The sequence below is a fragment of the Molossus molossus genome, unplaced genomic scaffold, assembly GCF_014108415.1.
Source record: "Molossus molossus isolate mMolMol1 unplaced genomic scaffold, mMolMol1.p scaffold_m16_p_4, whole genome shotgun sequence".
Taxonomy (NCBI): Eukaryota; Metazoa; Chordata; class Mammalia; order Chiroptera; family Molossidae; genus Molossus; species Molossus molossus.
Window position 1 is genome coordinate 35,225,258 of NW_023425377.1, and position 20,705 is coordinate 35,245,962.

The 20,705-nt window shown below is 40.7% G+C and overlaps 1 protein-coding gene across 4 annotated transcripts in view; it reads left to right on the plus strand.

Moving 5' to 3' along the window:
* CDC23 (cell division cycle 23) overlaps positions 1 to 20,705 on the plus strand; it is a 23,540-nt gene continuing 2,835 nt past the window's right edge. For 2 of the 4 annotated variants that reach the window (XM_036239812.1, XM_036239810.1), the window contains exons 1-15: positions 1 to 174; positions 263 to 335; positions 2,708 to 2,845; positions 4,691 to 4,733; positions 5,222 to 5,327; positions 5,430 to 5,562; positions 7,731 to 7,908; positions 7,989 to 8,086; positions 8,232 to 8,313; positions 17,298 to 17,451; positions 17,569 to 17,688; positions 18,079 to 18,154; positions 18,483 to 18,544; positions 20,306 to 20,384; positions 20,467 to 20,586. In XM_036239812.1, the coding sequence (XP_036095705.1) occupies positions 14 to 174; positions 263 to 335; positions 2,708 to 2,845; positions 4,691 to 4,733; positions 5,222 to 5,327; positions 5,430 to 5,562; positions 7,731 to 7,908; positions 7,989 to 8,086; positions 8,232 to 8,313; positions 17,298 to 17,451; positions 17,569 to 17,688; positions 18,079 to 18,154; positions 18,483 to 18,544; positions 20,306 to 20,384; positions 20,467 to 20,586 (1,623 nt within the window). In that variant the 5' untranslated portion in view covers positions 1 to 13. Of the gene's footprint in view, positions 175 to 262; positions 336 to 1,803; positions 1,855 to 2,707; positions 2,846 to 4,690; positions 4,734 to 5,221; positions 5,328 to 5,429; positions 5,563 to 7,730; positions 7,909 to 7,988; positions 8,087 to 8,231; positions 8,314 to 17,297; positions 17,452 to 17,568; positions 17,689 to 18,078; positions 18,155 to 18,482; positions 18,545 to 20,305; positions 20,385 to 20,466; positions 20,587 to 20,705 lie in introns of those variants that run through there. The other 2 variants (XM_036239814.1, XM_036239813.1) reach the window with 2 other exon arrangements.

Consider the following 20,705-nt stretch of genomic DNA (forward strand, 5'->3'; position numbering starts at 1 on the left):
CTGAGACTGAAAAATGGCTGCGGGTCTCTCTGTAGCCCCTGTGCCTCTGTCGGCTCCGGCCGTACCGATTTTGTCAGCGAGTGGCGATTTCTCAAATTTGCGGGAAATTAAAAAGCAGCTGCTACTTATCGCCGGCCTTACCCGGGAGCGAGGCCTACTGCACAGTAGCAAATGGTGAGATGTCGGGGTGGGAAGGGACTGGCCTTGGATCTCTGGCTTTGGGGGGCTTGTAGAGCTGATTCAGTTTGCGGGGGTGTTCCAGGTCCGCGGAGTTGGCCTTCTCTCTCCCGGCGTTGCCTCTGGCCGAGCTGCAGCCTCCTCCGCCTATTACAGAGGTAAGGGCTACACAGCGAACGCATCGACCGGAGAGGTACCGAGTGACCTGTCACTGAGGGGGAGCAGTCTTCTTCCTTAGCGGGAATGTTGGTAGAGGGAATTCAAGCATTTAAAAAGCTGGGTGTTTTAAGCGATTTTACCTGTGTGATTATGTTGAGCTTTGAAAGGTCTGATGGTGCTTTTACTTAAGCTGGAGAGAATAAGGAAACAGTCCTTCTTGCTTAAGATTTCAGCCTTTTTGGTTTTGTAGCCCAGCCTAGACAATACTCATAATGACGAGCAGAAAATCGAAGGTTGTTATAACTGTGAAACTGGCTTTGGGTTCACATAGCTCTGGGTTCAAATCTCAGCCACACTAGTGACTTTCGGCAACTTAACCTCCTGAACCATAGTTTCCTCACCTGTGAAATTCAAATAATAGTATTTACTTTATGGGGTTATTGAGGGAATTAAATGAGATATGAATATATTTTATGTGTCATCAATAGTACATGTCTACACAGTCTGTGTAGTCTGAATGCTTTTTATTATAATTCATTTTGTTACTTGATCCCACACTCCCTCCCCACTACACACACTTTACTTTTCTTTATTGATTTTAGAGACAGGGAGAGAGAGATAGAAACACTGATGGGGCCCTGGCCGGTTTGGCTCAGCGGTTAAAGCGTTGGCCTGCGGTCCGGAGAGACCCGGGTTCGGTTCCTGCTAAGGGCATGTACCTCGGTTGCAGTTTGTCCCCGGCCCTGGTTGGTCCTGCGGGTGGCAGCCACTCGATGTGTCCCTTTCACATCGATGTTTCTCTCTCTCTCTCTCCCTCCTGCTCTATCTGAACAAAGAATGAAAAAGTGTCCTTGGGTGAGGATAAAAAAAAAACAAAAAAACAAAAAACATCGATGGGAGAGAACCCTCCTGCATGACCTCTACTGGGGATTTGGCCCACAACCTGGGCATGTGCCCTGACCGGGAATCGAACTGGCAACCTCTTGGTGCATGGGTCGAGGCTCAACCACAGTCACATGGCTGGACCCCCCCCCCCCCAGCATACACACACTAAAAAACAATGAATATTCTTTATTCTAAAAGGTATAATGCAGCCATGGCTGGTGTGGCTCAGTTGGTTGAGCTTTGTCGTGTGGTGCACTGAAAGTCACTGGTTACATTCCTGGTCAGAGCACATGCCCAAGTTTGGGGCTTGATTCCCTGGTCTGGGTGCATGGGGGAGGCAGCTGATGAATATTTCTCTCTCACATCTATGTTTTTTTTTCCTCTCTCTCTCAAATCAATAACTGGTGTGGCTCAGTGATTGAGCATCAACCCATACACCAAGAAAGAGGTCACCGGTTCGATTCTTTGTCAGGACACATGCCCGGGTTGTGGGCCCAATCCTCAGTGTGGAGCATGCAGGAGGCGGCCAGTTGATGCTCTCTCTCATCAATGTTTCTATCTCTCTCTCCCTCTTTCTCTAAAATCAATAAAGAAAAAACAATTAAAAATAAATAAATAAAAGGTATAATGCAGGTGAGAGGGAGCAGGGGAGGAAATAAGCAAATGTTAAGTGGATATGCAAAGAATCCAAAGCTCAGTAGCCACATTTAAGACACTTATCCAGTGAAGAAAACACTGAATTCGTTTTGGATCCTGTTTTGTGTCTGGTAATATGTGGGGAAAGAAGGATGAGGAGCATGAAATTATTAAAGTTTTAATCAATTTATCCCTAGAATGGGAGGGGGGGTATGTTTTTAACTTAAATGTGCATTATTTCATTTTTTTACATAGAGAATTATAGCTATAGTCTGTGCTTTTTGCAATACTAACATGTCAAAACATTCTTGAAGTACAAAAAGTATAAGTAATTGCACTTATGTAAGAATTTAAAACCGTAGAGAAGGAAGGGAATGTTGAATATGAATGCCAGATATTTTCCATGCTTTTTCATTTTCCCCTCATGTCAAATCTATATTATTGGCTCCATTTTACGGATGAAGGAGTGAATACTCAGAGAAGCTAAGTAACTAGCCTACTAATGTCATGAAGCTAGGAAATCAGACTTAGAATTTGAATATAGATTCCTAATACTAAAGCCTATGAAACTTCAAATGTAGTTTGCAGAAACAATACAAATTTCTGAGTGTGTTGGTTTAATTTTTTATTTTTGCCCTTAACTTTTAATTTTGAAAAAAAATTATCTGACCTTCATAATATATATATTTTACATACATTTTATGTAAAATTGCATAAGTTTTATGTTTTTGGGAGGAGGAAGAGGAAAAAATTCTTTTTCTTACATCTTGATGTTAATGAATATACATCATGGCTTTGAACTTTTGTTGTCCTGCTCCCAGTCACTTACAAAAACTTGTCTCTTTTCTAGGAGGATGCTCAGGATATGGATGCTTATACCCTGGCCAAGGCCTACTTTGATGTTAAAGAGTATGATCGGGCAGCACATTTCCTGCATGGCTGTAATAGCAAGAAAGCCTATTTCCTGTACATGTATTCTAGATATCTGGTGAGGGCCATTTTAAGATGTCATTCTACCTTCAGTGAAGCATCCATATTTAGAACCAAGTAGAAAACGTTAAGTCTTTTAAATAGCTTAGCAATAGCTTACTTGTGAGTGTATTTTATAAATACTTGACAATAATAAAGAAGATATCATAAATAGCCTTGGCCAGTTTGGCTCAGCGGTAGAGTGTCGGCCTGCGGACCAACGAGTCTTGGTTTGCCTGCGGACCAACGAGTCTTGGTTTGATTCCGGGCCGATGGCATGTACCTCAGTTGTGGTTTGTCCAGGCCCTGGTTGGGGTCCTGCAGGAGGCAACCAGTCAGTGTGTCCCTCTCACTTTGATGTTTCTCTCTCTCTCCCCCTTTCCTTCCCTCTCTTTCCCTTCCATTCTATCTGAAGATAAGTAGAAAAATATCCTCGGGTGAGGATAAAAAAAAAGAAGATATAAATAAAATTTTAAAAATGATGGTATGAAAGAAATTATTAAAAATATTTATAATAGCCTGACTGGTATGTCTCAATGGTTGAGTGTCAACACATGCACCAGGTCACTGGTTCGATTCCCGGTCAGGGCACATGCCCAGGTTGTGGGCCCAATCCCCAGTGGGGGTCATGCAGGAGGCAGTCAATCGATGTTCTCTTTCATTGATGTTTCTGTCTCTCTCTCCCTCTCCCTTCCTCTCTCTCTCTAAAAATCAATAAAGAAAAAAAAAAATTTGTAATATTCATCACTGACAGAGGTATGGGTCAATAGATCTCCCCCTCCCCCTTTGTTTTAGGAGTAAAAGTTCATACAGCCATTTTGGAAGTCAATTTTGGCAGATTATGTTAATTTGAAATACTGTGACCAAACAATTCTACTTTAAGTAACTTGTCCAATGTAAATACCTCAATATGTGCACAAGGTTATATGTACAGGACTGTTCTTTGAAGTACTTTTTTTGGTAATACCTCCAAAATGTCAACAACCTAAATATCCATTGGTCAAGAAATTGTTAATTTTTGCCTGAAGTATTTTTTACTGTGATGTTGCAAAATGATGATTTTCCCCTCTAGCACTCTCCATATTTACTATTCACCACTTGTCATTTTACTCTAAGAAAAAGCGTTTTCTCCCCTTTCTATTTATCTATTTATCTAGTGTCAGTATGGACTTAGGATTCTTTTTTTAAATTAACTAATTAATTAAATCCTCACCTGAGGATATTTTTCTATTTATCTTCAGACAGTGGGAGGGGGAGAGAGAGAAAGGGAGAGAAACATTGACATGAGAGGCACACATCGATTGGATGCCTCCCGCATGACCTTGACCAGGGCCAGGGATGAATGCAACATAGGTACATGCCCTTGGCTGGAATCAAACCTGTGACTCATTGATCCTCGGGCTGATGCTCTACTGCTGAGCCAAACTGGCCAGGGCAGGATTCTTTTATTTTTTATTGTTTATAATTTATTACTGTACTGAATTATTTTGGCGGTCAAATTAGTCCCGATTTGACCAGTGGGAGCCCCTGAATAGTTACTTAAAATTAGTCACCAATAATCCAGCTGGTGTGGCTCAGTGGACTGAGTGTCATCCCATGAACTGAGAAGTCCCAGTTTGATTCCCGGTCAGGGCACCAGCCAGGGTTGCCGGCTCAATCCCCAGTGGGGGTGGTGCGTGAGGCAGCTGATTGATGTTTCTCATATTGGTGTTTCTATCTATCTCTAAAAACTCAATAAAAACATTAAAAAATATTAGTGACCAATTGTAGATGCCATTTAGGTTGGTTTTGGGCCCTTTGAGTAGAATCAGGCTGCTGGTTTTAGAACAGATTGAAAATAAACTGTGTGGATTTTCTCTTACAGTCTGGAGAAAAGAAGAAGGATGATGAAACAGTTGATAGCTTAGGTATGAATTTCTTTTTCTTACCCTTTAGATTAAAGCAGGAGTTAAATATACACATGCTGTAGGAGCCAGGTAGGTCGTACAAATGTGTGAAGTGATCCGAGGAGGGTTGTTGTAAACTAGATAGCAGGGCTGGCTGATTGCCACCCAGCTCCAGCTGAGGGCTGCCTTGTGGCTTGCTGTTGTCAGGACTTTCTTTTCTTGGCCCCACTCCATTCCCTGCAACCTGAAGCTGGAAATTCAGATTTTTAGTTGAGGCTTCTGATTTTTAAACGTTGATAATATTTCAAAAATTTGAAAACCTGTGTGGGCCTAACAAAATATGACCAATTATCAGTTGTGGTTTATGGGGGAAAAAAAATTGTATAAGATATCGTTGACCACTTGTGAGTGCTTGCTGGGAGTTTCAGGTGTAGCTGTTTGATGCTGAAAGTCTATGAAATGAAGACCAACAGTCTTCTCTTAGATCAGAGACTTTGTTTCTTTCCTAGGCCCTCTGGAAAAAGGACAAGTGAAAAATGAGGCTCTTAGAGAACTGAGAGTGGAGCTCAGCAAAAAGCACCAGGCTCGGGAACTTGATGGATTTGGCCTTTATCTGTAAGTGTTAGAGTAATTTTAGAACTTTCTATAACATATTTTTCTGAGTAGAAGTAGATGTTATAGAGTGTTAACTTCTTTGATTGTTTCCTTCTTTGCCAGGTATGGTGTTGTGCTTCGAAAACTGGACTTGGTGAAAGAGGCCATTGATGTATTTGTGGAGGCTACTCATGTTTTGCCTTTGCATTGGGGAGCCTGGCTAGAACTCTGCAACTTGATTACAGACAAAGAGATGGTAAATTGAGATGAGCTATGTCAAAAATCCTGTGCTTCAAGTTTTATGTAATTTTGTAATAATAGGGTGGGGGAGAGAGATTTTCTTTTGATTATAGCTAGCTCTTTGCTCCTCTGTTGGGATTTCAGTCTTCAGGTCTTCATTTGAAAGACAAATCTTTGGTAGTTGTGTTGGATTTGCATACAGTTGTATTATAATATCTTTTTGTATTCATATGTTCAGGAGGCAGCTTAATAATGCTGCTGCTTCTCTCTCATTGATGTTTCTATTTCTCCCGCTCCCTTCCTCTCTCTCTAAAAATATCAATAAAAAAACCCAATTTATTTATTTATTTATTTATTTATTTATTTATTTATTTATTTTTTATCCTCACCCGAGGACATTTTTCCATTTTTTGTTCAGGTAGAGAGAGGAACAGAGAGAGAGAGAGAAACATCGATGTGAAAGGGACACATCGAGTGGCTGCCACCCGCACAACCGACCAGGGCCGGGGACAAACTGCAACCGAGGCACGGCCCTTAGCGGGAACCGAACCCGGGTCTCTCAGGCTGATGCTCTAACCGCTGAGCCAAACCAGGAAGGGCAAAAAAAACAATTTAAAACATTTAATTCTCTGCTGAGCTCATAGGACTCTGAAGATACAGAGATTTGTTAATTAAGGAAATAATGTATATGAAATTTCTTTATAAACTGCAATCATTTTATTAGTCATTATTAGAAGATATTGTCTATAGAGATTATTTTGCTGTTCTTCAGTAATTAATGTAAATGACAACACATTTCCTTTTGGTTGCTCTGAAGAGCCAAAGGCTGATTGATTTCTCCTAATAATGATATGTGCTACTAAGTCTGTGTCTGAAATCTTATCTTGATTTACTTGTATTTACCTACCTCTAACTGCCTACTAGACTTTCACTGAAAGTTTTTTTTTTTTGTCTCTGAACTCAAAATACACAAAACCAGATTTTTCATCTTACCTATCAAATTTTCTTTCTGCCAACTTGATAGACTGTCATTAGCGTTACTATTTCTCAAGACACCCAGTCTTAATGCCTCAGAGTCATATTTGTCTCTTCCCTTTCTCTTATCTCTGTTATGTATTCACTCACCAGACATTGTCATGGATCCTTCTTGTATGCATCTCTTTATTTTGGCTTCCTTTGCCATCTTGGTTATCATCTCTAATTTGAATTTATTATAAGTAATAGATACTTTCTGTCTAGCTTTCTCATCTTTATATTCCCATTTCCAAGCCATCCTGCATACTGTTTCCAAACTTATTCTTAAAACACACGTCGCCCTGGCCAGTTTGGCTCAGCGGTTGAGTGTTGGCCTGCGGACCAGAGAGTCCCGAGTTTGGTTCCCGTTAGGGGCACGTATCACCAAAATAAACACACGTCATCATGTCATTCCCTTGCAAAAAACTGCAGTGGTTTCCTATTGCATTCCATTTCCTGTTGCATCATAGGACCCAGCCTACCAATTCAGTCTTATTTTTTTCACTACTTCCCAGCACAAAGTTTCCCCTCAAACAAGCTAGTTTCCTCAGCTTTTTCACCCCCACTCAACATGTTAACATGTTTTCCCTCTATTTGTTGTCCTTGCCTAGAACATTCTTTTTCTCTCTTCTTCTCCCTTTTTTCTATTCAAATCTACTCACCTTCCAAGACATCTCATCTCCAGTCTATTCTTTGAAGCCTTCTCCAACTGGGCCATTTCTTCGTATTGTAGTTGTAAATCCTATTATATTTTAACTGCCCTGTGTTCATTATTAGGTGCTGTAATAAATTTTGGATATTAAGTCCTTTAGACAAGCGATTTTTAACTGTTTTCTCTCATGGTACACATAAACTAATTACTAAAATTCTGCAGCACACCAAAAAGATATATATTTTGCCAGTATGACCAAAAAATGAAAAAGGTATAATTTTGATTCATTTACACCGGACGGCTACTGTTGTGTTGACTATTGTCATTTTTGTATATGACAATGTAAGGGAAAAGAGGTCAATACCCCTGACTAAATAGTCAGGTGTTATATGTTTTTAAAATTCTTGTGGCATACCAGTTCAGAATCGCTGCTTTAGACAACAAAAATAGTTCCTTGATGTTCTTTTGGGAGAGAGGTCAAAATATATTAAGTGTGTCCCTCTCTCTCCTGCTGCCAGCTGAAGTTCCTGTCTTTGCCAGACACCTGGATGAAAGAGTTTTTTCTGGCTCATATATACACAGAGTTGCAGTTGATAGAGGAGGCCCTACAAAAGTATCAGAATCTCATTGATGTGGGCTTCTCTAAGAGCTCATATATTGTTTCCCAAATTGCAGTTGCCTATCACAATATCAGAGGTAAGTGAATGAGGACAATGAAATCCATCAAACCCTGAAAGTATCACTGTGTTGTTTTCTGAACTACCTTCTTTCTGCAGATATTGATAAAGCCCTCTCTATTTTTAATGAGCTAAGAAAACAAGACCCTTATAGAATTGAGAATATGGACACGTTCTCCAACCTTCTTTATGTCAGGGTGAGCTGCTTCCTTTACTTGAACTTGATTAAGCTCTTTTGTGCTTTCATCTGGGTAGGATTGTCAGCCAGTTTGATTAGCTACAAGAAAAATAATTTAAGGGGTTCATTTTTTATGCTTAGACTGTCTTTTTCTTTTCTTCCAGAGCATGAAATCTGAGTTGAGTTATCTGGCTCACAACCTCTGTGAGATTGATAAATATCGTGTAGAAACTTGCTGTGTAATTGGTAAGAGTCATTTTTCTTTTTTAAGATTTATCTTTATTGTAAGTAATATACATATAAAAATATTAGTAATATAAAAGTATCCAAGGTGACAAATTATATATAGTAGAAAGTGAAAGCTCACTGTAATCCTATCCCCAAGAGTGTGTGCTGACAATGATTCCAGAATATTTTTCTTTGTGAATACTAAAAAGGTGTGAGTGTCTATAGTTTGCTTGCAAAAATTATATCATTATACACACTGCTTTATAACTTCTGTTTTTTGTTTGTTTGGTTGGTTTTTTTTTTTTTTTTGTTAATCCTCACCTGAGGATATTTTTTCCATTGATTTTTAGAGAGTGGAAGGAAGGGAGAGAAGGATGAAGGGGGAGGGAGAGAGAGAGAAACATCAATGTGAGAGAGACATTTGATTGGTTGCTTCCTGCACAACCTGAACTGGGGCTGGGGATCAAACCTGCCACCCAGGCATGTGACCATGACAGGGAATCGAACCCATGACCCTTTGGTCTGCTGGCCGACACTCTAACCACTAAGCCATACCTCTCAGGGCTGTGCATTTATTTTTCAGTGTTTCAAATGAAGACTAGAAGACCAAAATCCCAACAAACAATGGCCATAACTTATTTAATCATTCTCTAATACATAAGTTATAGCCAGTGTTTGTTAATATAAAAATTGCTTCAGGAGCCCTGTCCAGTGTAGCTCAGTTGGTTGAGCATCGTCCCATGCATCAAAAGGTTGCTGGTTTGGTTCTTGGTCAGAGCACATGCCCGGTTTGCAGGCTGGATCCCCGGTAGGGGGGCGTATAGGAGGCAGCTGATCCATGACTGATGTTTCTCACATTGATGTTTCTCTCTTTCTCTCTCCTTTCCTCTCTCTAAAATCAGTAAACACACACACACACACACACACACACACACACACACACATTTTAATCCTCACCCAAGGACATTTTTCTTTTTATCTTAAGATAGAATGGGAGGGAGGGAGAGAGAGAGAAACATTGACGTGAGAGGACACATCGACTAGTTGTGCCCCACATGGCCCCAACCAGGGCAGAGGACAAACCACAATGAAGGTACGTGCCCTTGACCAGAATCGAACCCATGACTCATTGACCCACGGGCTGACGCTCTAACCACTTAGCAAAAATGGCTAGGACTAAAAACATTTTTTTAAAAATTGCTTCAGAAAACATCTTTGATGTGTACATTTATTTTTACATATTTATGCAGTTATTTCTATGTAATAAGCAGTGAAAGACTGAATAAAAAGTGTATATATTTTAAACTTTAGTATAACTAAAAAGTTTGTAAGTGGGGGTGGGGGCAGGATAGGGAGGAGGGTATCTGGGGGGAAAAGGAGAAACATCTGTAACAAAAGTAAGTTAATTAATTAAAAATAAATAAATAAAAAGTTTGTAAGAATTTCTAATCCTATGAAAGAGATAGAATACCTGTTTCTCTGTATTAGGGTGTCTTAGTCTTGGCACTAATGATATTTTGGGCTAACAGTTTTTTTGGGGGGGCACTGCCCTGTGCATTGTAGGGTGTTATCCCTAGCCTCTACCCACTGCTCCCTTCCAGGTATTGACAAATAACCTCTTGGGGTCAGAATCATCTCTGGTTAAGAACCATGGTCCTGCCCTGGCAGGTTTGGCTTAATGGTAGAGCGTCAGCCTGAGGACCAAAGAATCACGGGTTCAATTCCGACCAATGGCACATACCTTGGTTGCAGTTTGTCCTCGGCCCTGGTCGGGATCATGTGGGAGGCAACCAGTCAATGTGTCCCTTTCATATCGATGTTTCTCTCTCTCCCTTTCTCTCCCTCTCTCTATTCTTCCCACTCTGTCTGAAGAGAAATAGAAAAAATATCCTCAGGTGAGGATTAAAAAAGAAAAAAAAGAACCACGGTCCTGTGTCCTTGACCACACTAGTGTAGCCTGATAATCAGTTGACTTAAGCAGATGAATGGCCACTCTTGGATAAAAGTAAGCTTGGTTGGTTGTGATTGAAAACCTAGGTTCCCTGGAGATGAACGGGAGATACCTCTCCCTGGGTCTTTGGTGACACTGCATCGCGATCATGCATTTTTACCTCTCTAGATTAGGATGTTGTTAATAAACGGATAGAGTTTCAGTTAATCATTCAATAAATATTTCTGGCCCATGAGGAAGTTTGTAGTCTGGCATGGGAAATAAGCATGAAAAAAAATGTCATAAGTCCCATGGGAACATAGGTAAGAGTAGGAACAAAAATGATCTTTTCAATATTAGAACATTATGAATAAAGTATAATGGATATTAAGTTGTGGATGGAACAGAACTCCAGTTTATTCAGAAAACATTTTTTTTTTTTATCCTCACCCGAGGACATTTTTCCATTTTTTTGTTCAGATAGAGTGGGAGGGAAAGAGAGGGAGAGAGAGAGAGAAACATCGACGTGAAAGGGACACATCGAGTGGCTGCCACCCACACGACCCATCCAGGGCCAGGGACAAACTGCAACTGAATTACATCCCCTTAGCAGGAACCGAACCTGGATCTCTCTGGACTGCAGGCCGACGCTCCAACCGCTGAGCCAAACCGGCCAGGGCCAGAAAACATCTTAAAGCATCTTCTGAGTGCCAGGCACTGTGCTTTGTATTGTACTACCTACCCTAATTGCCTATTTAGGAAGGCCAATAAGAAAACAACTATAATGCAATGATTGAGGTAAACACAGGATGCTGAGAGTACATAAGAAAGGCATCTAATCCAGTCCGAGATTAGGGAAGGTGATGCTTGAAGAATAGGCAGGAGTGAAAGAGTTCAGTAAGGGAGAAGAATTGACTTGGGAAGGGCATAGCAGTGCAGAGGCATTGAAGTGTGAAACAAACCTTGTGCTGGAAATAGTTCAGCATTCTGAAGCATGGTGTGGGAGGTGGGAATGTACAAAAAAGAGCTAGATGTATTTTTTCTTTCTTCTTTTTTTTTTTTATTTTTTTATTTTTTTTTATTTTTTCAGTTTTGCTTTTAATGTTTCTTTCTAACTTATTTTATTTATTTATTTATTTATTATTTGGTACGTGCCCATAGTGGGAACCAAACCAGGGACTCTCTGTTCCGCAGGCTGACGCTCCAACCACTGAGCCAAACCGGCCAGGGCTCTTTCTTCTTTTTAAACTTATCTTTATTGTGGAATGTATTACAGATGTCCTCCCTTTTTTCCCCATTGACCCCCTCCTCCCCTTTTCTCCCTCCTCCTGCTTTCCCCACGCTCCTGTCTGTGCCCATTAGTTATGCATATATGCATATAAGTTCTTTGGTTTATCTCTTCTCGCCCTCCCTCCCCCCTTCCCTTTGAGGTTCATCAGTATAACAACCAATTTGTACTTCTTAATTCCTTCCCCTTTTCACTCCATCCCCCAACCCCCTTCCATCTGACAACCAACAAAAAGTTCTCTGTATCTATGAGTCTGTTTCTGTTCTGCTTGCTCATTTTGTTTGTAGACTCAGTTGTTGATAGATATGTATTTATTGCCATTTTATTGTTCATATTTTTGTTCTTCAAGAAGACCTGTCAACATTTCATACAATATTGGTTTGGTGGTGATGGACTCCTTTAGCTTTCTCTTGTTGGGAAACCCTTTATATGGACATTGACTCTAAATGATAGTTTTGCAGGATTGAGTAATCTTGGTTATAGGTTGATGCTTTTCATCACTTTGACTATTTCTTGCCACTCCTTTCCGGCCTGCAAAGTTTCTTTTGAGAAATCAGCTGACAGTCTTATCGGAGCTCCCTTGTAGGTAACTAACTGCTCTTTTCTTGCTGCTTTTGAGATTCTTTCTTTGTCTTGAACCTTTTGCATTTTGATGATGATGTGTCTTGGTGTGGACCTCTTTGGGTTCGTCTTGTTTGGGACTCTCTGTGCTTCCTGGAAAAGGGGCTAGATCTTGAAGAGCCTTTTTTGTCTTGCTAAAAGATTGGGTTTTATTCTTAAGGCAGTGACCTTGGACCCGAATTCTCTGTGCTATAGTTTCCTCATCCATAAAGGATAATAATGAATCTTCTCTCATGTAGTTGTTGTAAGGATTTAATAAATTAATGCATACAAAGCCCTCATAACAATGTAAGTTGCCTAGCACATTGTGACCATTCAGTACATCGTAGCTGTTTCAACTGGTCAAGAAAATCTCATCTACTTAATCTTTGTCCAGAATTTTGACTTCCTTAACATCTTTCTTTGTCATCCTGACTTCATTAGCAGCTAGGGCTTATATCCTGGCTACCACTTCCCCATTTTCTCCTATTACAAAAGTTAGCCTTTGGACACTCTGCCTAGTGTCTTGCTTACTCTCTGTCTCTGAGTCAGTGGCAGAAGCAAAGATATTCTTGTGTGAGACATAAAGCTCTCCATCTTGTTTTTTTCTAGGTGAATGTGAACTTGAATTTGTACTTAAAGGATCAGGTATAGGGTGCAGACAATTGTTATAAATGATTTCTCCTTAATCAAACTAACAGCTGAATCTAGGGAGATTTAAATATATATAAGTATGTTTTTAATCCTTACCCGAAGACATGTGGAGAGAGAGAGAGAAACATCAATCAATTGCCTTCTGTGTGCTCCCCGACCGAGGATCAAACCTGCAACCCAGGTATGTGCCCTGACTGGGAATTGAACCAGCAACCTTTTGGTGCACAGGACAACACTTAACCAACTGAGCCACTCCAGCCGTACATTTATGGAGGTTTTGTTACTTGGTTTTGCTAAAATGGAATCATATTCTATAATTTCTCTGTAATTTTATTTTTTTTAGTTTAATCCTCACCTGAAGATATATTTTTATTGATTTTAAAGAGAGAGGAAGGAAGGGAGAGAGCGAGAAACATTGATCAGTTGCCTCTTTTACTTGTCCTGATTGGGATCGAACCCACAGCCTAGTTATGTGCCCTGACTAGGAATCGAACCTGCAACCTTTTGGTGTATGGGATGACACTCCATGACTCTCCAACCAACTGAGCCATTCTGCTAGGGCTGCAACTTGCTTTTTCCTCTAGACAGCATATCGTGATCTCTGCAAGTTAGTATATATACATCTAAACCTATCATTTTATTTAGTTTATTTATGCATATACAATTTATACATAATGGAGATTTTTTTTTAATCCTCACCTGAGGTTATGTTTTCTTTTATCTTCAGATAGAGTGGGAGGAGGGGGAGAGAGGAGAGGGAGAGGGAGAGGGAGAGAGAGAGAGAAACATTGACATGAGAGAGACACATCAACTGGCTGCCCCCCGCATGACTCCAACCAGGTCTGGGGACCGAACCGCAACCAAGGTACATGCCCTTGACCAGTATCGAAGCCACAACTTTTGGTCCGGGGGCTGACGCTCTAACCTCTGAGCCAAACTGGCCAGCACTATAATGGAGATTTTGTTTTATTTTTTGTTATAGATGTTTCTCCTTTTTTCCCCATTGACACCCTCTTCCCCCTCCCCCCCTCCCCCATCCCCTGCTTTGTTGTCCATGTCCATCAGTTATGTGTACATGCATATAAGTTCTGTGGTTTATCTCCCTCCCCAACCCTCTCTTCTGAGGATTGTCAGTCTGTACCCTACTTTCATGTCTCTGGGTCTACCCTGTTCCTCAGACTATTATGTTCATTATATTCCAGAAATAAGTGAGATCATGTGGTATTTGTCTTTCTCTGCTTGGCCTGTTTGGCTTAGGATAATACTCTCCAGGTCCCACCATGTCGTCTCAAAGGATAAGAGATCTTTCTTTCTTACAGCTGCATAGTACTCCATTGTGTATATGTACCACAGCTTTTTTATCCACTCGTCTACTGATGGACACTTGGGCTGTTTCCCGATTTTAGCTATTGTAAATAGTGCTGCTATGAACATGGGGGTACTTATATTCTTTCTGATTGGTGTTTCAGGCTTCTTAGGGTATATTCCTAGAAGTGGGATCACTAGGACAAATGGCAATTCAATTTTTAATTTTTTGAGTGTTTTTCATAGTGGCTGCACCAGTCTGCATTCCCACCAGCAGTGCACTAGAGTCCCCTTTTCTTCACACCCTCACCAACACTTGTTGTTTGATGATTTGTTGATGGTGGCCATTCTGATAGGTGTGAGGTGATACCTCATTGTTGTTCTAATTTGCATCTCTCTGATGATTAGTGATGTTGAGCATTTCTTCATGTTTCTTGTCCACTTGTATGTCCTGTTTGGAGAGGTGTCTAGCTCTTCTGCCCTTTTTTTTTTTCAAAAATTTTTTTCTCTTTATTGATTTTTTTAGAGAGAGAGGACGTGAAAGGGAGAGAGAGATAGAAACATCGATGATAGAAAATATCGATTGGCCGCCTCCCGCATGCCCCACACTGGGGTATTGGGCCCACAATCTGGGCATGTGTCCTGGCCGGGAATGAAACCGGCGACTTTTTTTTTTTTTATCCTCACCCGAGGACATTTTTCCATTTTTTGTTCAGGTAGAGTGGGAGGGAGAGAGAGGAACAGAGAGAGAGAGAGAAACATCGATGTGAAAGGAACACATCGAGTGGCTGCCACCCGCATAACCGACCAGGGCCGGGGACAAACTGCAACCGAGGTACGCGCCCTTAGCGGGAACCGAACCCGGGTCTCTCAGGACCGCAGGCCGACGCTCTAACCGCTGAGCCAAACTGGCCAGGGCAAACCTGCGACTCTTGATGCATGGGTCGATGCTCAACTACTGAGCCACACTGGCCGGACTCTGCCCATTTTTTAATTGGGTTCTTTGTCTTCCTTTTGTTGAGTTGTATGAGCACTCTATATATTTTGGAAATTAACCCCTTCTCTGATGTATCATTGGCAATTATGCTCTTCCATACAGTGGGTTCCCTTTCCATTTTGATAGTTGTTTCTTTTGCTGTGCAGAAGCTTTTTAGTTTGATGTAGTCTCTTGTGTTCATTTTTTCCTTTGTTTCTGTTGGCTTAGGCAATGTATCAGTGAAAATTCTGCTGTGTATGATGTCTGAAATTTGGTTGCCTACATTTTCTTCAAGGATTTTTATGGATTCACAAGTCACATTTAAGTCTTTTATTTAATTTGAATTTATTCTTGTGTATGGTGTAAGTTGATGGTCTAGTTGAGTTTTTTTGCATACCTCTAGACTTCACCGTGCCAGACTAGAGTCAAGCTCAACAAGGTCTTCTTTCCCCGCTGATTCTGCCAAGCCCATTCCCTTGGCTGTGGTTTTGCTAGATAGTAGGTAGGGACAGTGGGAGTCTCGTTCATCCATTCATGTACATCACTAGATGACGAGGCATTTGGCTACCTTAGGAGAGTCAAAGTTACTCCCGCTATTTACCCCTGTGTCATTGAATTTCTTCACTTTGATGTTCAGAGCATTGGGTAGAAATCACATCTTGTCAATACCCGCCATGGGCCTTTGTGAATGGAAATTTTTTGAAGTGCAGGGTTTTGTTTTTGCTTGTTGCTTCCTTCTTTCTTTAAGATGCTTGTGTTAGGATGTTCCATACCACATACAAATATATATGCAAGGTTTAATGGGCTAATTATTTTAGAAAATAGATCACTTTATATACATTTCTCTGCATTTTACTTTTTTCATTCAACAAGAGCTTGTAAAAAAAATCTCTCTAAGTGTTGGTATGGCTCTAATTTATCCTTTTGAAAAAAAATTAGCTTTTTTGAGGTATAATTTACATATCATAAAATTCACCCACTTTAATTTTATAGTTTAATGAGTTTTTATAAGTTTATACAGTTGTATAACTATAGCCATAATCCATTTTAGAATACCCCATCACCCCAAAATGTTTCCTTGGATCTATTTGCAATCAGTCCCAGTCCCATCTCCTAGCAGCCATACATCAGCCTTCTATCTCTATAGCTTTGCCTTTTCTAGAAATTTTGTATAAATGGAATCTTGCTGTATTTCGCCCTATTGTCTGGCTTCTTTCACGTAGCAGTTTTTGAAGTTCATCCATTTTGTAGTATGTATCAATAATTATTTCCTTTTTATCATTGACTAGTATTCCATTGTTTGAATATATACCATATTTTGTTTATCCATTTACCAGCTGACATAAGACAGATGACTTAAAAATTTTTTTGTTTTTATTGATTGAGAGAGAGAGGAATGGAGGGGGGTAGGGGGCAGAGAAAGAAAGAAACATTGATGTGAGAGAGAAACATTGATTGATTACTTCCCGCATGCACCCTGACTGGGGATGGAACCTGAAACCAGGGTATGTGCCCTGACCAGGAATGGATTCAGTGACTTTTCAGCACACCAGACGACATTCAACTAAGCCACATAGGCCAGGGCAAGACAAATGACCCTTATACCCTTTCTTCAAATAAAATCTTTCACAGAATCCTAAAATCTTTTGACTTACTCTTTTAAAAATTCTTTTGTTTTATTGATTTGAGAGGGAGAGAACCATTGATCTGCTGTTCCACTTTCATTGGTTGATTCTTTTATGTGCCCTGACCTAGGATTGAATGTGCAGCCTTGGCGTGTTAGGAGGACACTTTGGTCCAGGGCTACCTTGTTATTTTCAAGATAATATAACTGCTTTGATTCCTGAGGGAGAAGGGAGTTCAGAGATTTACCTTTTTCACCCTTGAGGTACATCCTTAGAACCTAGGAATATAGTTGGAAAACCACTGATCTAAAGCTTACTCTAGAAGTGTCTTACTCTTTAAGAAGATATATGTATAAATGCTATATCCAGATGAAATAAAATGAAGAAAAATTTGCAGTGTTAGGAAACATTTAAAAAAAAAAAAAAAGCCAGGATGTACGGTGATAATTATTTATTTCCCAAGGGAGCAATGGTATTTCCCTTATGTATAATTTGGCATTTCTGCAAGGACTTTGGGGGAATGGGTTATAGTTTTATGCCCATTCTGTGTAATGCTGTCTATTTTAGAGGACTTTTATTTTTATCTTTGTAGTTATTTGTATTTTTTGTTTGTTTTTCAATTAGGCAATTATTATAGTTTACGTTCTCAGCATGAGAAAGCAGCCTTATATTTCCAGAGAGCCTTGAAATTAAATCCTCGGTATCTTGGGGCTTGGACACTGATGGGACATGAATACATGGAAATGAAGAACACATCTGCTGCTATTCAGGCTTATAGGTGAGCTCCTACTTGTGAGGTTAGGTGGAACAGATTGTTGTGATGTTAGGAGTCTCTGTTGAGACAAGTTGCTCACTTTGATTCTGCCGTCTTACTAGTTTCTCCTCTATTTCTTAGACATGCCATTGAGGTCAATAAGCGGGACTACAGAGCCTGGTATGGTCTAGGGCAGACCTATGAAATCCTTAAGATGCCATTTTACTGCCTTTATTATTACAGACGGGCCCACCAGCTTCGGTAAGTCTGGCCACTTGACAATGTGTTTGTTGTGGGAAGGGCTGATACTTTTCTTTCTTTTTTGCCGGCTACTAAGTGACTAACTGGTGGGTAGAGTATAGAAGGAAAATATACTGGAGAAAGGGATAATTCATATCCCAGATGGGAAGAAGCAGGATGGCATGAGATTCATCATGCTACACAGAATAGTGTGCAATTTAAAACTTATGAATTCTTTATTTCTGGAATTTTCCATGTAATGTTTTCAGACTACAGTTGACTGCAGTAACTGAAACTGAAGAGTGAAACTGCGAATAAGGGGGGACCACTGTAGAAGTGGTGGTTCCTCAAGGGAAGACTTTAGTTATCTATAATGTCTTTGCTCAGACTGCTACTCTTATTTTCTCTCAGGCCCAATGATTCTCGTATGCTGGTTGCTTTAGGAGAATGTTATGAGAAACTCAATCAACTTGTGGAAGCCAAAAAGGTATCTGAAATTGAGCCCTGGAGGATTTGAATGGAAATCTGCTCTTTGGATGAAGGGTTGGGCTATCTATACTCTTTAACTTTCCTTCATTCTGATATCTCTACATAGGGAAGTCTGAATATTTAGAGGTACATATGCTAAAAAGCAAAGCTGGGGTGACATCAGCAGTGGGAATGTCAGTATGTAGCCTGGACCTATCAGATTTAGTAAACATGCCTTGCATCCTGCAAATCTGAAGTTCTGGGGGGCTTGCAGGACTTGAGCCTTTATGTGATTAGTCATGGCACATGAGGCAGTGGCCAAAGTGACCAGTTTATTTTTTTGACAGTGTTATTGGAGAGCATATGCCGTGGGAGATGTGGAGAAAATGGCTTTGGTGAAACTGGCAAAGTGAGTGAATGGAATAAAACACTTGATGTTTCTGTTGGCTTCTCTGGTGTGGTGGGTCCTGCATGTATCAGAGGTGGGGAACCCTTTTTCTGCCAAGGGCCATTTAGATATTTATAACATTCTAGGGCCATACAAAATTATCAACTTAAAAATTAGCCTCCTAAATTTGGTCATGCTAATTTGGTGAGGTGTGTGATGTTAGCTGGTATTGATATCAAGGGCCTTATATGGCCTGTGGGCCAGATGTTCCCCACCCCTGCTAGAGCCTTCTATCCATCATCCTCCATGAGTGTGGGGATGTGGCAGGGTGTATGAGTGCTGGTCTGGAAATTTAGCCATCTTAACTTGAGGGAATGCCACTTCTCTTTGAAGGGGGAATTGCTTTCCTATTAGGCAAGTTATCGAGAATGAATTGAAAGATATGAAATGAAAATTTTATGTCAGAGCAGTCTAGGAAAACTAAGTACTTATCTTCTAATAAGGACTAGGAAAATAAGGAATAACTCAGATATAGTAGGCAAAGAGGTTCTTTTTTACTATAAAATACTATTTTATTCCTGCGAGTTTTCTGGTTTCTTTTTTTTTTTTATCCTCACCCGAGGATATTTTTCCATTTTTTGTACAGATAGAATGGGAGAGAAAGAGAGGAAGGGAGAGAGAGAGAGAAACATCGACGTGAAGGGACACATCGAGTGGCTGCCACCTGCACGACCAACCAGGGCCGGGGACAAACTGCAACCGAAGTATGTGCCCTTAGCGGGAACCGAACCTGGGTCTCTCCGGACCGCAGGCCGATGCTCTAACGGCTGAGCCAAACTGGCCAGGGCCCGAGGACATTTTTTGATTTTTGTTCAGATAGAGTGGGAGGGAGAGAGAAAAACATCGATGTGAAAGAGACACATCGAGTGGTTGCCACCCACACAACTCAACCAGGGCCGGGGACAAACTACAACCGAGGTACATGCCCTTAGCAGGAACCGAACCTGGGTCTCTCCAGACTGCAGGCCAACGCTCCAACCGCTGAGCCAAACCAGCCAGGGCTTGGTTTCTTTTTAAAATCTTACTCAGGGTATTAACAGAGAGTTTTTGCAAAAGTGTGTTACCCAGCTTAAGTATTTACTAACTCTACCTCTATTACCTGTAGCAGAGTAATGATTCTGAGCTTTGATAAAATATAACCATCACATCTGGGCACTAATACTATCCTAGGTCCCAGTGTGCCATTTATGTCAAAATTTGTACTTGTATATGTATCGTCTTTTTTTTTTTTTTAAATGGAGGAAGGGACAGGGAGAGATAGAAACATTGCCTTCTGCATGCTCCCTGCTGGGTATTGAGCCCACAACCCCGAGCATGTGCCCTGACTGGTAATGAACCAGTGACCTCCTGGTGCGTGGAAGTTATGCTCAACCAGCTGAGCTGGGCTCTTCTTCTTTTCTTTGTCTTGTTTGCTTTTACTTTTTTTTTAATCCTCACCCAAGGATATTTTTCCATTTATCTTCAGATAGAGGGGGGGGGGGGGGGGAGAAACATCGACATGAGAGAGAATCAGTTGGTTACCTCCTGCATAACTCTAACCAGGGTTGGGGACCGAACCACAACTGAGCTATGTGCCCTTGACCAGAATCGAACCTGCAACTGTTTGGTCTGTGGGCAAATGTTCTAACCACTTAGCAATACTTTCCAGGGCAAGTGCTTTTACTTTATCACTAGTTTGGCTTTGAGATCTGATTTGTACTTAAAGACCAATTTCTTTTGTAGGCTTCATGAACAGTTGACTGAGTCAGAACAGGCTGCCCAGTGTTACATCAAATATATCCAAGATATCTATTCCTGTGGGGTATGTGTCATGGGCATGAGAACTGGGTCGCTGATCTTGTTTAGTCTTATCATCTCAGTGATTTTTTGCTTTCTTTATCTAGGAAATAGTGGAACACTTGGAGGAGAGCACAGCTTTCCGCTATCTGGCCCAGTACTATTTTAAGTGCAAGCTGTGGGATGAGGCTTCAACATGTGCCCAAAAGTGTTGTGCATTCAATGATGTGAGTATTAGTTCTTTAATAAAGAGTTTGGATTTTAGGCTTGAACATATGATCTTGACCATGTTCTAGGGTGTGGAGAGTGGGTAAGAAGTGAAAAGGCTAACTTGATTTGTGGATCT